At 60.0% G+C, this 15,883-nt stretch overlaps 6 protein-coding genes across 6 annotated transcripts; all 6 read right to left on the minus strand.

The window, feature by feature from the left end:
* Nucleotides 1-2: 2 nt before the first annotated feature.
* LDBPK_211790 (40S ribosomal protein S11, putative) lies at nt 3-104 on the minus strand (the record flags this gene model as incomplete). Its single annotated transcript, XM_003860648.1, has 1 exon — nt 3-104. A coding segment is annotated over one exon (102 nt), but the record flags the coding sequence as incomplete, so codon positions are not given.
* Nucleotides 105-1,345: 1,241 nt separating this feature from the next.
* On the minus strand, nt 1,346-2,980 carry LDBPK_211800 (hypothetical protein, conserved; the record flags this gene model as incomplete). Its single annotated transcript, XM_003860649.1, has 1 exon — nt 1,346-2,980. The coding sequence occupies one exon, from the start codon at nt 2,978-2,980 to the stop codon at nt 1,346-1,348; it is 1,635 nt and encodes a 544-aa protein (XP_003860697.1).
* Nucleotides 2,981-4,772: 1,792 nt separating this feature from the next.
* On the minus strand, nt 4,773-4,892 carry LDBPK_211810 (hypothetical protein; the record flags this gene model as incomplete). Its single annotated transcript, XM_003860650.1, has 1 exon — nt 4,773-4,892. One exon carries the CDS (start codon nt 4,890-4,892, stop codon nt 4,773-4,775), a length of 120 nt encoding a protein of 39 aa, XP_003860698.1.
* A 2,104-nt stretch (nt 4,893-6,996) lies between these two features.
* On the minus strand, nt 6,997-8,550 carry LDBPK_211820 (RNA helicase, putative; the record flags this gene model as incomplete). The annotated part of the gene is made up of 1 exon (XM_003860651.1): nt 6,997-8,550. The coding sequence occupies one exon, from the start codon at nt 8,548-8,550 to the stop codon at nt 6,997-6,999; it is 1,554 nt and encodes a 517-aa protein (XP_003860699.1).
* Nucleotides 8,551-9,958: 1,408 nt separating this feature from the next.
* On the minus strand, nt 9,959-11,146 carry LDBPK_211830 (hypothetical protein, conserved; the record flags this gene model as incomplete). The annotated part of the gene is made up of 1 exon (XM_003860652.1): nt 9,959-11,146. The coding sequence occupies one exon, from the start codon at nt 11,144-11,146 to the stop codon at nt 9,959-9,961; it is 1,188 nt and encodes a 395-aa protein (XP_003860700.1).
* Nucleotides 11,147-13,058: 1,912 nt separating this feature from the next.
* LDBPK_211840 (hypothetical protein, conserved) lies at nt 13,059-14,414 on the minus strand (the record flags this gene model as incomplete). The annotated part of the gene is made up of 1 exon (XM_003860653.1): nt 13,059-14,414. One exon carries the CDS (start codon nt 14,412-14,414, stop codon nt 13,059-13,061), a length of 1,356 nt encoding a protein of 451 aa, XP_003860701.1.
* Between the last annotated feature and the right edge of the window lie 1,469 nt (nt 14,415-15,883).

Consider the following 15,883-nt stretch of genomic DNA (forward strand, 5'->3'; position numbering starts at 1 on the left):
CGGTGCATGTTCTCATTCACCGCCGTCTGGCGCTGGTACGCCTTCTCGTGCTGAATGGTGGCATCCACCGCATGCGCGTGGTAGTACTGGGGCGCAACGGGCATGGTGTCTTTTAGATGATGAAGAGAGGGGTTGCTCAGAACGTCCTGAGAGCGAGAGAGCGTGTGCGCATGTGTTTGTACGCGTTCGTGGAGTCGATGGAGACCGAACGCGGAGAGCGGGGAGGGAAGGAGAGGCCGTAGAGTGGTACCCCGACCGAGACATTGAGGCGCGAGGAAGACAGCTTTTGTTGGAGAAAGAGAGACAGGGGGGGGGGAGGCGGCGAGAGAGGGGGAGGGGGCGCGCACGACACAGAGGACCGAGCATGCGGCACTGAACTCGCCCAGCACGCACTGCTGTCCTCAGAAAGACGCGCCTGCACGTCACGCCTTCCTGCTAGCGCCCTCCACCACCGCCCTCTTCGGACGCACCCGGCATACGTCAGTGTCCCGCAGACCGCAAGCGCACTCAGGAGCGTTGGAGTGAGGGCATCTCCCCCTTCTTTGCAGGCACTTCAGCACACGGCACAGAAGGTGCCTCGCTCGCCCTCCACCTCGTGTGTGTGTGTGTGTGTGTCTTCTTGCACGCGGATCGCCGTCGAATGCAACGGCACAATGGGCATGCGCCCGCCAGTGAGGGCGACGTTGTGGGACGTCATGAAGAAGGCGGCAAGCAAGAAGGTGGGGGGCAGAGACTGCCACTCGCCATCGCCATGCGCACAGCATCACCAGAGGAGGCGGATGAAGGCTGTTGCTCACGCCTCGTCGCAACGCACCGCGCTTCAGAGAGACCGATAAAGCAAGCTCGAGGGCTGATCCGGAAGGAGGAGAGGGATGCACGGCGATGCATCACGGCCTTTGCGACCGTGCCGCGGCAGGCGGCCGGGAGTTGCTGCGAAGCATACACACATACACCAGCACAACACAACACTGGAAAGCGCCCATCATCCACCGCACCGTGCGATTGCCGGTAAAAATACGAGGACCAGCAAGCGGGGCATACGCAAATCCACAGGGAGTCGTAGCGCGAGGCAGAAAAAAGAAAGGAAGAGGAGGAGGAGGGCGGGAACCATCCATGGAGCAAGTGCAGCGCCTTGACGGGACAGCAAACACACACACAGACACATGCACGCACACGCACACCCCGATCGTCAAGCAGTTTACTCTAACACATCGGCACTATGAACGATGCTCTAAATCTATCGAAGCCACCTACCCAGAGTGCGATCCCCTGCTGATGTCGCGGCCACCTTCCCCCCTCTCCTCGTACCTTTCCACCCTTTCCTCTTCTGCCCCTACGGGCCACACTACAGGTGCACTGTGTCGTCTGTCGTCTCAGCCCCGCCCTGCAGTGGAGACGGCGGTGCCAGCATCTGGCCTCGGCTCATCTGCGCCTGCTGCCGACGATCACCGCTGTGCACGGGCGGTGGTGGCGGTGTGGTGGCGAGGTGGGCAGCCACAAGCGCCGTCGACGCTTCCGAGCCACTCATGCCGCGGACACGAAGACCGCCGGACACACCGCCAGCACCACCTACGACGCTATAGGAAGCCTGGCCACCGCGCAGGGAGCTGTTCTTGATGTCAGCCTCCATGACAGCACCGCGCTCATCGTCCTCGTCGTCATCAACCTCGTGCAAGTCGTACCGTCCGGAGTTGGAGGACTCTATAACGGCGCCGGGGCCGCCCATCATCTCAGCCGTAGGTCCTACACGGTCACCGAGGGCACCTTCACCCACTCCCTGCTGCCGCACCTCTGGCATTTCCACCTGGTCATACTCTTCGTTCAAGGTCGGCGTTAGCGGGCGGCTGACGCTCGGGCCAAAGTGCGGCTGCTGCTGCTGGAGGTGCGCTTGCTTTTGAGGAGGCAACGGGGTGAACTGCGGCGGCGGCTGTGGCGCGTTCAGCTTCATTTCATCCTCGGAGTGCGAGCGCCGCCGCAGCGATGACGAGATGGCACTTAAGCGGTGGCCGAGTCCCTTGCGAGTGGAGTGGTGATGGCCGTGGCGGTGACGCTGTAGCGGGTCTGCCTCACCCGCATTGACTAACTCGTTGCCGTTCACAGGGAGCGCGGCTGCTGCGTCTGCGTTGGGGCTGACGGTGGTGGCGCGGTTGTCGGCGTAGATTACCTGTGGCTGTGTGCCGCCGGCGTGTTCCTGTGACTGCGCGGCGGTGGTGGCGTCCGAGTTGCCCAGCCCGTAGTACTGCTCCATCGCCTGCCTCCACTCTTCCTGCTGCCGCTTCGCCTCACGCAGCATGAGGTCGAGCGGGTTCTTCTTCGACAAGTTCCACACCGCAAACGCCCCGTTGATCACTGTGGCAGAGATGGATATGATGTACGACACGATGAGCTCTGTGTACGGTTGTACCGAGTTGTAAAAGTGGCCGCTGGTGGACCTGTTGGCGGCGCAGTGGGTGATGTAGTCGGTCATGATTCGGTTTTCCTCCGTAATACCGAGAGTCACGACAAAACTAAGCACCATCAGCAGGATCTCCCAGGTCGTAATCATGTCCTTGCGGAAGACCACGAAGTGATAACGGATTTCGTGTGTGTTCGTCTCGAACCACAGTCGGTTCGTCGCACTCACGACCACGTGCGCGGCGGCGAGGGCAATCAGGTAGCGGATGTTCAGCACAGCACGACTCACAAAGTAGCCGACGTTATCTCTGCTCAGCGAGTACTGCACATTGTTGAAGAAGGCGTGGCGCCGGGTCACGTTGTACACGCAGCCATCTACAATGTACGGCGCCTTGAGCGAGAGAACCGAGTGGGTGAAGAAGCTGTTCGACATCGAGTTCGATGCGCCCGCGATGGTGCGGATGACGACGGAGAGAAAGCACGCCAGCTGCACAACCACAATGAACGTGTTCGCGCGCGACCACCACTTCTCTGCCGGGGTGCGCTGCAGGTGAAACGCCTGCTGGTCTTTGCTGTAGATGTGCATCTCGCCTGAACACAGAAACAAAAAGGTGGGCTATTTGAGTTTTTTGTCAGTTTCCCAGGTGCATGCGTGTAGGAGCCTGCTTCACGCTTTTCCGCTGTCGCTGTCGGAGGCAACCTCTCTCCGTCTCTCTCTCTCTCCTTCTCCCTCTCTCGCGGTAACGCCAGACAGAGGTCGGGCCCCAGGGCAGTGAGGAAAGAGACGGAATACAGGCACAGCAACAAACGCGCTCGCACACACACGCCAGCAGAAGACAACGAGAGAGAGGGGGGGGGAGAAGGGAGACGAATCTAAGTGTGCGCGTGTCGTGAAGAGACGCAGACACAACAAGACCAAGCACAGCAACAAAGAAAAAGGAAAACGAGGCGTACAAGATCACGCTTGCGCGTGGTTACCGTGATGTTGTATTGAGTAAAGAAAGCGCCGAAGGGAGGGAAGAGTGCGGTGAGGGAGTGGGGGGCGCAGGGGCAAAAGTCCCGCACGTGCACGCAGAGAGGCGATGCGTCAAGATCGCAGGTGCGCGCCCACGCTCACATTCAGGCCCAGAGCGAAACGAGACTGGTAGCGTGCCCTCACTCTTCTCTAGTCGGTACACCTCTTTCAGCCTCGATACTTCTTTCTCGACGTGTAGCACACGTCTGCGCAATAAAGACGGGTATGTTGGGGGAGAGTAGTGGTGGTGTATCGCTGTGTGCGTGTAAGTGCGCAGGTGGTTTCCGTTGGGACTTGAGGTGACGTACATGCGAGTGCGGCCATCAGGAATCGGGGGGGGGAGGACAACACGAAGGGGTGAGAGCCAGCGCTCAATGAGCGGATGGGACAGAGAGGCAGAGAGAGACAGGTTGAACGGCGAGGAGAAGATGCGGTGAATGAGAGGGAGAAAGAATGAAGAGCGAGCACCCGCTGATCTTCAGGTGGGGAAGCGTAAGGTGGGGTCCCACACATGCCTGTGTGTGTGGGGGGGGGGGGCGGTACTCAAGAAATGATCGCGAACACGTACGCAGCTACGCCTCCCTACGCCTGCAACGGTGAAGAGCAGAGCGCGGCCGAGAGAAGGGGGGAGGCAGGGAAGGGGGCGAGGGGGGAGCCGACAGCGGGAGCGGGGGAAGGAGGGGGCGGAAGGGGAGGGGGGCCCCCCGCAGGGTTGAGTTTGGCACCTGTGTTCCTTGCAGGGAGACTGTGCGTGACGGTAGTGGCGGTGGCGGCGGGCACGCTTACCAGGCTGAGATACTCTTCCTTTTGTCTGTTTTTCGTTTCTCCGCCCATTCCTCATCGACGACCGTCACCTCAATCGCCGGTTTGTGTGCTACTGCCGTCGCACTAGCAGCGACAACAGGCAGCGAAGCGGAAAGCTTGGTGGGGCAGTTCGGTGCGCCGTCTCGCTAAGCACAGGAGAGGCTAACGTGACCGTCGCCCAGCTCCCTCTTTCTACGAGCGCCTTCGCCTTGTTGCACTCCAGCAATCTGCAGACACCTACACAAGCACACAGAGATAGAGTGGAGAAGCCGTCACAGAGATGGCGCGCTGCCCGCCGCGCGCGCGTGCTCTCTCTTTCTGCGTGTGTGTCGGTACCACGGAACGACGGAGGCGCTTAGTGGGGGAAGACGGAGAGAGACGGGGAGGCTCCGAAAGCACAACGGCCCACCGCCAGACAGGAAGAGGAGAAGGGCGCGCAGAGCCACAATGGGAAAACGAGCGCAAAGGCAGGGAGGGAAGGGGATGAGTGGCATCACGCATCGCAGCTGTCGGCCCCCCTCCCCCACCCACACTCACTCACACACACACACACGCAAGCCTAAGGGCGACCCTCCCTTTTCACCGCAATGCAAGGCTTCACCCTCGAGCCACACGCTTGCGCCCACATCAGTGAAGCGCACGCGCACCCCTGGAAAAACGCGCGCACGTACGCATCCATACCTGAGCGTAGGTGCGTAGACAAGCCGCTGCGTAGCGAATACAACGAAGCCGCCGACACGCCCACGCACACAAAAAGATGGGCATGCACACGCTGTGTGCGCACAAGCCGCTGCCGCTGCGGAGCGGCGACTACACCAGACAGAGGGCGGAATACGGAGGCGAAGAAAGCAGCGGCAGCGTCACCCTCGATCGAGATGCGCAAGGCACGGCAGCTCACTGTCGTCAATCGACTGCCGTGGGCATCACTTTCTCCCTTCTCTCTCCGCCTCGTGTCTGTCGATGCTTCTTTTCGCGATGATGGGCGTATGTTAGGCAGAAACGTATATGGGAGAAGAAAATAGAAAGTCGAAGCCGACGCGGCTAAAGAGACGAACGCGGAGGCGACCGCCGGCGTCACCCAATCACGCTCCGACAGCGCGAGTAGGTTAGGCGCAAGCGAGCGAGCGAGAGCGTGAAGGGAAGAGGGATGGAGGAAGAGGGAGCACACAAACACACACAAAAAAAAAATGAAATCGAACACGTGCGGTTGGCGAGGTCAGAGAACTGGGGGAGAGGGAGTGAGGGAAGGGGCGGCGAGGGAAAAGGCAAAGGCAAAAGGTACGATGGATGTGGCAGGCGCAGGGAGAGGGGAGGAGGGAGGGGGTGAGCGACCCGCTACACTGGATCGCCCGTCGCCCGCTGCCCGACTCTGCGAATCGTATCGCCATCTTCTGCGCACTCTCCCCTTCCTTTGTCCCTTCGTTGTCTTTCGCGACAAGTGGGCAGTGAAAGTCATCCGCCTCCATCGTGTATATGGTGGTGGCGCAGACGATGCCGAGGCTTGACCAGAAGACAAAGAATCAAGCGCCACCGTTCGCCTCTCTTCCCACTCCACACCTCTCCTTTATCAGCAGCACACACTACACTGCCCAGCGAACACCTCCATCGCGACCACATCGGAGTGCGGGCAAGTCCGTGTGCATGAAGCATCGGCTGTGTGGGTGTGTGGATACACCTCTCGCGTCCTTTTCGCTTTTGCTGGTCTATTCTTACCGCTCTCCGCCCCCCCCCCCCTCTACGCGTCCCGCCGTCCGCGCGACCCACAGAAGTCCGCTGCCTGTCTGTGTCTGCATGCCCGTGTGCGTGTGTGTGGCCGAAGCACAACCTTGCTCAATGGCGTCTCGCTCCTCTTTCTTTCTCCCGCTCGCCTTTATGTGCCTGCCTCGAATCGAAACACCTACAAGGCACGCATATACAGAGCCATATACACACGCACACGCATGGCTGCGTATATCTTCACAACCTTCTCTCTTCCTAATTTACCTTTTCTGCATTACCCCATCCGACCCCGCCCTGATCACCACGCCTCCTCGTCTCTCCGCTCTGCCGCCACCTCCAAGTCACGAGAGGACAATGAGGATCGGAGGTGGGTGGGTGTGGCAGACGAGGATCGGGGGATGGGGATGGGGGAGGGATGGCCGGGTGGATGAGGTTTCTTCTTTTTCTTTTTAGATCACAAAACAGGTGCTTACAAAGAGCGTCAACACCCCAGCTCGCGCTTCTCTCCGACATGCGAAGGGAAGACGATGGGGGAAGGGGTAGGGGGTGCAGTGTGCTTGCAAAGGAAAACACGCGAAGGGCACACCCACCCGCTTGCGGGGTCGTCGTCTTCCTCCAACGCCACTACCCCATCACCCCGCTCGCAGCCCGTCGGCACTCGATAGACAAACATCCACAGCAACAAACCATCCGTTGCATGAGTACACGCCCCCCACCTATGCGACACCACAGCCGAAAGAAGAAGCGAAGCGCCAAGCACGCGATACGAGCGAAACGAATACAGTCAAGAACATGCACACACACACACATACACACCAGGAGCTTTCCTCTAACCTCGCCCCCCCCCTCCTCCCCCTCTGAAGGAACGGAAGAAAGATTCAGAAAGGCTCTCTATGATCATCCAGGAGACGTGCGTGCCTGCGCAAACGCCACAGCCACGTATAAGCACACACACATACAAAGAGAGAGAGACGGCTACAGGCACACAGGCACACGGGGCAGGTACACATGCGTTATCGGGCACCACCATATCCACAGGCGTAGCTGTCGTCTTGTCACACGGCTTACTTGTTCATGTACTGGTTCTCGTTCAGCTGGGTGTTGATGTCCGTCAGCTCCTCGACCTTCATCTCGAAGCGCTCCTGCACTTCCTTCATGATGCCGCCATCCGTGTAGGTGCGGTTCTCGCGCTTGATCTCCTTCTCGTCTGTCGTTATGAAGGCGATTGTCAATCCCTTCGTGCCGAAGCGGCCGGCGCGGCCGACTCGGTGAAGGTAGCTGTCAGCCTCGGAGGCCATGTCGTACTGCACAACGAGGTTGATGCGGTCGAAGTCGACGCCGCGGCCGAAGAGGTCGGTGGCGACCATGATGCGGGTGTTGTTCGCCTTGCAGCTCTCGTACACGCGCAGGCGCTCCTCCTGGCTCATGCGGGAGTGCACGGCCTGCGACGGGAACTTCATCTGCTGCAGCTGGCGGTTCAGCGCCTCGCAGCGCTCGACCGAGGATGTGAAGATGATCGCCTGGTTGAACTCCACAACGTCGAGGATCTCCGCCAGCCGGCGCGTCTTCTCCGGCTCCGTGACGTTCATGTAGAACTGCGCCAAGCCATGCAGGGTCAGCTTTGCCCGCTGATCCACGTAAATCTCCGTCGCGTCCTTCATGAACTTCTTCGCCACATCGCGCAGCTCATCCGTCATCGTGGCAGAGAACATCATCACCTGCTTCTCCTTGGGCAGCTTCATGAAGATCTCCTGCACGTCACGGCGCATCTTCACGTCTTCTAGGCAGCGGTCGAACTCATCGACCACAAACCACTTCACGTGCGTCGTGTCAAAGGCCTTGTTCTGGATGAGCGCCTTCATGCGGCCCGGCGTGCCGACGATGATCGCCGGCACCTCCTTCTTCAGCTGCTTCACGTTCTCGTCCTCCGGAATGCCGCCGAAGAAGACGCCGGTGGTGGCGTACGGGAGGTACTTGCTGAAGCGCTTGAACTCCTGCTCGATCTGGTAGGCCAGCTCGCGGGCGTGCACCAGCACGACGGCCTGGCAGTACGGCTTCTGTCCCTGCGGCACCTTCTCCACCTGCTCCAGCAGCGCAAAGACGAAGACGGCCGTCTTACCCATACCCGACTTCGCCTGGGCGAGAATGTCAGCGCCGAGCATCGCCTTAGGCAGCGCCTGGTGCTGCACCTCCGACGGGTGCTCGAAGCCGTTCTCGCGGATGGCGTTCGCGAGCTCGCTCTTCAGGCAGAAGTCCTGGAAGCCACCGAGAGCGACGGCGCTGTGGGTGCCCATTCCGACGCCCATCGGCTGTGCCGCCACGACGGTGGTCCTGACATCATCGCCGTCGAAGTCCGCAAGATCGCTGCTCATTATCGCACAATGAAGATGGCACAAGTGAGACGGAAGGAAAAAGGGGTAGAGGGCGGGAGGGGTCGTTGGCGACGGCGTAACGTTTGAAGGTGTTCGTAGTGCTGTTGCTGGTTGTTCTCTTATTCTTCTCGTTCTGGCTACGGTGGTTCTTTTCGTGCGTAGGTAACGACGTGACAGGCGGTGGCGCGTTGGCGTGCGCGTGTGTGCGCCCCCACCAAGGGACCGGGGATGAAGACATACATGCATACGCGAAGAGAGACAGACAGACAGAGAGAGAGGTACACATCGAGGGCGTCGATGCACGCGTTGAAACTCTGCGAAGGAAGTAGGGAGCTGGGGACATCGTAAGCGATGGGCATTCGCGGCCGCACAGTCGCCATGTCCGGCCCTTCAGCCCTGCTGGGCGCTGGGGCGAGTTCAAGCAGCACAGATCGGGGAGAGGGAGGGTGGGGAAGGGGTGGGAGCGCGGTCGCATATCTCCTATCATGGGACAACGACCCTTCTACCTTCCATCGCTCCCGCCTTCCTAGTGGAGCTCACCCGTTGAAGGGCCTCCAAGTGGCGTCATCGTACATTTGCCTATCGGCTCACGCGAGGGCAGATGGTGGACTCCGCCTTCGCGCTCTTCGCTGGGCATGCATTTTATAGTCTGTGCTACACTACAAGAGAGAGGTTCAGCCTTCCCACAACATCACGCACACGCCCACACCGATCGCACGCACATGGCACACGGATAAACACACACACAAACACAAAGGCACTCTCACGGCAACGGGGATGAAAAGACAACGGCGACAGGGCAGGTCAGAGGCCGAAAGACGGAAAATGCAGCCACGCGATGCCGCTACCCCCGTCTCCCCCTCCCATGAAAAGGCCGCCTCCCCATCCCCTACGCTGCGCTATCATTGCTGCCCGTGCGTGGGTGGGTGCCGTGGGCATCGCTTCCGGCGATACAAACGAGAAAAACAGGGAAACACTAAACCGCGAAAGAAAAAGGCGGGAGACGGAGCGAAGAGCGACACGCGAGAAGGTGCGTGCGCATCGACGTGGAGGGGAGGGCACGTCCACACGCACACACTACATGTAAGAACTGGATGCCGTCTTTCTCGTTGTTAAAGCCTACTTCCTAGATATAATCAAGTACAAACAGGGAAGACAGAGGCAACAGAACGGCTGCGGAGCCGAATGCAAGACAAGGAGAGATGAGGAGCCACCGAAGCCGGGAAATTGAGCACGCACACGCACACGCACACGCACAAGCTCTCTCTCCCTCACGCAGCGCTGAGAGCGCAAAGCAAGAGAGAGGGGGGGGGGAGGGGCGGAGTGGCCAGTGCTGGCGGCCACCGTCAGCGACAAGGCAAACATCTTTTCTGCATTGGGGGAAAGGGAGAGGTATGCGCTACGGGAGAGGTGGGGCGGGAGGCACGAAGAGGGGAGACGCACACGCAGGATGGCGTAATAGGTCAACGGCAGCATCTCTGCCCCCCCCCCCCCGCCAACCTCCTCACTTGGCTCTGTCACGGTAGCCTACCCAGCGTTCTGCAGCCCTCGCAGCCCTCGTTGGCACCCCCTCCTGTCGCTGCCGCGGGCGCCGGCTACACACGCGCATAAACGTCAATCCTTTTGCCTGCTCGCTTCGTCTTCCCCGGCTCGCCTACGCCGTCACCTGCGGTGCTTTGGCCGTCGCCTCCGCCGCCGCGGCAGCCGCGCGATCGGCGATCAGCTTCTGCGTGTGGGCCTCAACCTGGTCACGCAGCGGGCCGTTCTCGAACTCGAGACGGCGCAGGAAGGCATCCTTGCCGTAATGCGCCATGTACTCGAAGTCGTTGCCATCCAACGCGGAAATATCCTCCACGAGGTACGCCGGGTCGTTGTAGTAGCCGAGCACGTAGTTGGTCAGGATGATCAGGTTCGGGGCCTTGCCTTCCTCCACAAACTTGGGGCCAAGGAACTCGTGGTAGTCGTTGACGCGCGTCATGATCTCGTCGCGCGAAAGGTTCTTGTCGTACGGGGCTAGGAAGCGACGCCACGCGTAGTCATGCAGGTCCTCGTCCGACATCTGGTGGTGCAGCTTCTGCGTGATCACCATGTAGTCCTCGTTCCACGCCAGGTTCCAGTAGTCCCTTACGCGGGTGCTGGCGCACGTGCGACTCAGCAGCGGGAAGGTGGGGAGGTTCATGCTGCGCGCGAGGTGGCGGAGCGACTTGCGGCGGATCTGGTAGAACTTCAGAAATCCGTCGTACATCTCAGCGGCCGGGCGCAGCAACTTCGGGTCGCGGCGCACGTTGTTCTTCTCAAACAGGTCGTCCCAGGCGCGCTCCTGCGTCGCGTTCCACGGGTACGCGTGGAAGTCGAAGTACCACTTAGTGTCCATGATGTAGGACGGGGCGCTGCGGTAGCGGTACATGTCCTGCGCCTCACGCCAGGCTTTCTTCTCCTCCTCGGTCTTGCAGAAGCATGACGGGGCAAAGGTGTCGCTCGATAGCCAAAAGAAGGCCGGGATGAGTGCGTAGCCGCCGAGGAACAGGCCGAGGCCAAGGCCGTGGCCCATGCGCCAGAGGTCGTGCTTGTAATGCATCAGCTGCGCAAGCTCCTTCTGCGACACCTCCTCGCTAAGATTCATGTCCACCCACATATTCTTGTCCTGAGAGTGGCCGCGCTTCCAGTAGTCCGGGGTGTACACCTCAGCCTGCTCATAGAATTCCTGCGGGCCATGCTTGTACCCACGATTGTAGATCTTCAGCCACGTCGCGAAAGCATCGCGAGACTGGCTGGCGAACAGTGCCAGCCCAGGGACGAAGTTCAGGCAATTCTTCTTGAGGACACTCCACGTTCCCTGCATGATTGCGCTGGATGGGGATGGGAAAGGACGTAACGTAAGTACACGGGATGAGCGGCGCGAGAATAAAAAGAGACGGTATAGAGTCCGAACCGTGGAGATGAGCTGATCCACAATGAAGCTGAAGTCGAAGAACCGGGGAGGCGCGCGCACGTATCGGAGTAGCGGTGGTGGTGTTCATGTTGACCGCGTATGCGGGGTGCGTGTGTGGATGTGTGCACGTGGTGAAGAGTTCCGCGAGGGAGAGGGAGGGAGAATAGGGAGGGAGAGCGGAGATGCACACAAGGGGTGGTGAGGAAGCAGCATGCGAGAAGGGCAACCGCGGGCATACTGCGAGGTCGAACTAAAACGATGGCCCGGCTACATCGAAACACCCTACGTACGCGCACGAAATGCACAGGAAGGCGATGGTGACGAAACTGCGCCCTGTCACACCAAAAACACCCACCCCCACCACCTCAAAACAAGAGAGCGGAGTCGGGTCGAGGCCAGCACGCTCTTCGTGTTCGTCGTGTGGCGCAAGACACCTGCCCTCTTGCTTTGCGCCTTCCGCTGCTTCTAGGAGGAGGGAAGAACGCCTGCCTCGTCGCTGCTGCTTGTACGTCGACAAGCTTTCATCTTGTCTCGGTGTGACATGGTATGTAGACGGAGAGAGGGAGGGGGTGTTCTGCTCCGTGTTGCTCGTGGAAGACATGCTCGATGCACAGCCACGATGTGAAGAAAAAGAAACGATAAACAGCTCAAGAGCGCAAGAGGAGTCTGCTCGGCTTTCGGAAAGGCGGATGCGAGGGGGATGCAGCGGGGAAGAGAACTGTGTACAGGAAAGAAGACGCACGCCTCGATTTCCTGCCTCCTCTCTCTTTGCGCCTTTTCTCGAGCCTCGCCCGCTCTCTTTCTCTCTCTCTCTGGATGGCTCTCCCCGCCTTCACTCAGGGTCCGCCTGGGCAGGCACACGCACACCTCGAGCCGACACCGTTAAACAGACAAAGACGCGCGCTTCAACAGCTCCGCGTGTGCGACACACCAGAGAGAGATGCGAGGCCGGCAACGGTCAGCCCGCAGTCGAGGCGGTAGACCGCCAAGGGAAGCTATGGTGGCAGGGAGTTAGCCGAGGGAAAAGAGAGGTCGAAGGGGGAAGAGCGATGAGAAGTAGGAGGAGGGTGTAGCAACGAACAGAGAGCGTATCGGTGCCCAATGGAAGGGAGGGGAGATAGAGAAATCGAGCCATCAGAGTAAGTTGGATGCACCTTAGTGTCTGCACAGAGTCGAGGGGGCCGGGCGAGTGCCGGGGCTGCCGAGGGGGAGCGCCAAAGTGAGAATTACCGCCTGCGAGTTGCCCTCCTTCAGTGTAGCGGATGCGGAAGGAATCTTTGTGTGTGTGTGTGTGTGTGTGTGTGTTCTCCTGCGCGAGCGAAGGGACGGGCAAGTTGCGCTTGGCGTCGCGGATGTCGCTGCACAAAACGACGCGACGCACAGACATACGCGCACATGTTTCTTCAGCGTTCTTCGAACCGCCCTCGCCTCGTGCGGCGCTGTACGCATCGGTGCATGGGCTTGTTTTGTCTGGCGCTCTTCCCTCCCTCTTCCTCACGTTGTTTTTTTTTTCGGTCTGCAGTCTTTGTGCACTGTATTGCTCCCGGTAAGCGCTGATACTCTTGGACGATACAGTGCGGCACAGCACGCTCCTCCTCGGAGTGAAGACGGATCACACAATGGGCAATGGCACACACAAACACACAAGCAGACCCACGCATGAGCACGGGCCCACGACTGCAACAGACGAAGAAAACGCGCCATCATCAAGCGGCTCTCGGTGCGGTCATTAAGTATGTGTGTGAGAGAGAGAGGGCAAAAGGGGAAGCGATGGCATGCGAGAGTTGTCGAATCAGGGCGACAGGTCTCGCGGCTCGTGCAATCACACGGAAGCCGAAGACGGCGAGCTCTGCTGGCTTGCCGTACCGCCAGCGGCACCAGCAGCGGCTTCCACCGCCGCCACCTCCTCGCTCTCCTCTTCAGCCTGCTCCAGCAGCGCCACCAGCATGTCCGCGTTGACCAGCAGGAAGTAGACACTGGCAAACAAACCCGTCCACCACAGCGTCGGCAGCCGCCCACTGCGGTACTGCCGTTCAGCTTCGTGGGCCATGGCCACATGCGGGTCTACATCCGCTGCCGCCTCGCACGGCTTCAGGCAGTATGTCCCGCTGTCTGCCTCAAAGAACTGGCGACGCATCCCCTCCACGTACTCGAGGAGTGCTGGGCACGCGTCCTGCACACGTCGCTGGTGGCCCTTGACACCCGCGGCGGCCTCTCTCAAATCAGCATGCACGAAACTCGATGCGGCCGCGTACACGAGCGCATCGATATACGTGGGCCGGGAGGTGCCCAAGAAGAACACATTGCCCGCTTCGATACCTGCGGAGGTTGCCGTCTTCCGCAACGACTCCAGCACGGCGAAGGCCTTGTCCACCCCCTCACCCACTTCCTTGAGCTTGGCGAGGGACGTCAGCGAAAGCTTCCCGCGCGGCACCTCGGCAGCAGCGGTGCCGGAGTAAAAGAACGGATTCTCCCTCAAAATGTGCGCACGATACGTCCCCCGCATCCATTCCCAGAAGGTCGCCACTTTCGGCTCGACGCTCCTGCGCATCGCCGCCTTGTAGAGGGCGGGGTCGAAGTGCGTGTAGAAGAGAAAGGCGGGAAAGAGGCACTGTACCGTCAGTACTTCGACGCACACGGCCGTGGCAGCATGCGTGCTAGGCACCGCGTCAAAGGCACTCTCGCCGCCAAGACGCCTGAGACAAGACATGAGGCCCGCGCACACCTCCGACTTGGCTTTGGCGGCGCTGGTGCTGCTCGTCGCCGCAGCGGCGGAAGAGAAAGAGGCCGCCGGCGAGATCGTCAAGGAAAGGTCCCCAAGGCGGGCGTCAGCGCGCGTGTAGCGCACCTCCGCACAGCGGAGCATCGTCTCCACGGCGAGCGCGTTCGGATCCGCCGTGGGCAAGGCGAGGGCTGCCGGGTACCGGGCAAAGACCGTTGCCGGCGCTGCCGCTGGTGATGACATCTTCGAGGTCGTTACTATGGTAGAGAAAGGAGAAAGGCTGCCAGAATAAAATGCGTCAGATGCGCGAAGATGCACAGCAAGACGGAGAGAGGGGCGGGGCAAGGGAGAGAGGGGGGTGCGCACTTCACGGCCATCGGTCAGCTTTGTTCGGTTTACAGGGGGTCCACATTCCGAGAAGAGCATGCATGCATCGAAGCACGCCGAGTGGGTCATCTGCCCTGGTCAGGACCACGCGTGAAGATTCGCGTAGCGAGAAGGACACTGGAGGGGAGGGTAGTAAAGACCCTCTCGGCACACGTGCACGCAGGCACAAGCGAATGCCCACCTTCCGACAACGCATACGCCTAGCGAGCGAGAGGAGGAGAAAGACGAGGAAGGGCCCCGTCGCGGCTGCACACACGTGGCTTCCATGAAGACTGCGCGCCCATGCGCGCCAGTGGTTGTGCGCGTGGGTGAGGTGGGGGGGGGGACAGGGAAGGGGTGCGGGTGTGTTGCACCCTCCACCGCTACCACCCGCCCCTCTCCATGCCTTGGCGGCGCAGACCGCTTACCTCTCACCTTCCCAATTCGCTTGTGATAGTGTTTCCATGTTTTATGTTGGCGCATGCGCTCATCCACTTGTACATTGCACGAGGAGAAGGAAGAGGAGGGGGGTGGGGGGGGGTGTGCGGAGGGGGACGGCTGGAAGGCTCGCACTCTCCCCACACACCACACGCCACCCCTTCATCCCCGATGGCGCAGACACGAATACGCACAGACACCTCGTCCTGTTTATATATATACACACGCAGATGGACAGAGAGGCAGGTATGCTGTAAAATACACGGAGTGATCAAACCAGAAACAGACCAACTATGACGCACACACACACACGCACACAGAAACGCGCGGAAAGAGACGGAGCACACGGGCGCACACAGTGTGGGAGGGACACCGAGAAGCAAAAAGAAAGGGAGTGGGGGAGGTAACAAAGAACAGAACACAGGACGACTTACTTAGATACACACAAGAACATGAACGGGTCCCCACCACGCGCACGCACACGCGCCATGGATGCACACGGAAGTCAAGAGAGAGAAAGACATAGGCTGCGAACGGCTCAACATCGAAAAAAAAACTAAAAGCATGAAAGACAACGCCAGCAGAAGATGTGTTCAGCGCGTCTCGCCAAAGCATTCCCTTCCAAACACGAGAAGGAGGAGACGATGGCACGAGCGAACATTCCAATAAAGACCAACACGGACGAAGAGGGGAGGGGGGGGACGGAGAGACATACGGGACACACCGACAATGGGGTCTTCTTTCAGCCACAAAGGACGCCCGCCAACCACACGAGAGACAGGGAAACAGACAGGTAGCTGGGTGGAGGGTGTTGCTGTTAGTTAACGGCATGCGTGGGGGAGGGGGGAGAGGAGGGGAGAGAGGGAGGGAGAAGGGGACAACAGGTTATGCGCGCATGGGTGAGGTGAACAAGAAGCACCAAAGCACTCAAGCGAAATAAGAGCTGTGAAGGTCAAATACTTTTTTTTCTGCCTTCAATGTGTCCGTTCTACAGGCGAGCACGTCCGCAACAGATATACGCGCATACACCACTACAGCTCACCTACCTCTGCTGCACGGCGGCCACATCCTCGCCATCTAGGACGGGCCGTCTGCTGTCGAATCGGGCTATGCGGCTAGCG

The sequence above is a fragment of the Leishmania donovani genome, chromosome 21 (assembly GCF_000227135.1).
Source record: "Leishmania donovani BPK282A1 complete genome, chromosome 21".
Classification (NCBI taxonomy): domain Eukaryota; phylum Euglenozoa; class Kinetoplastea; order Trypanosomatida; family Trypanosomatidae; genus Leishmania; species Leishmania donovani.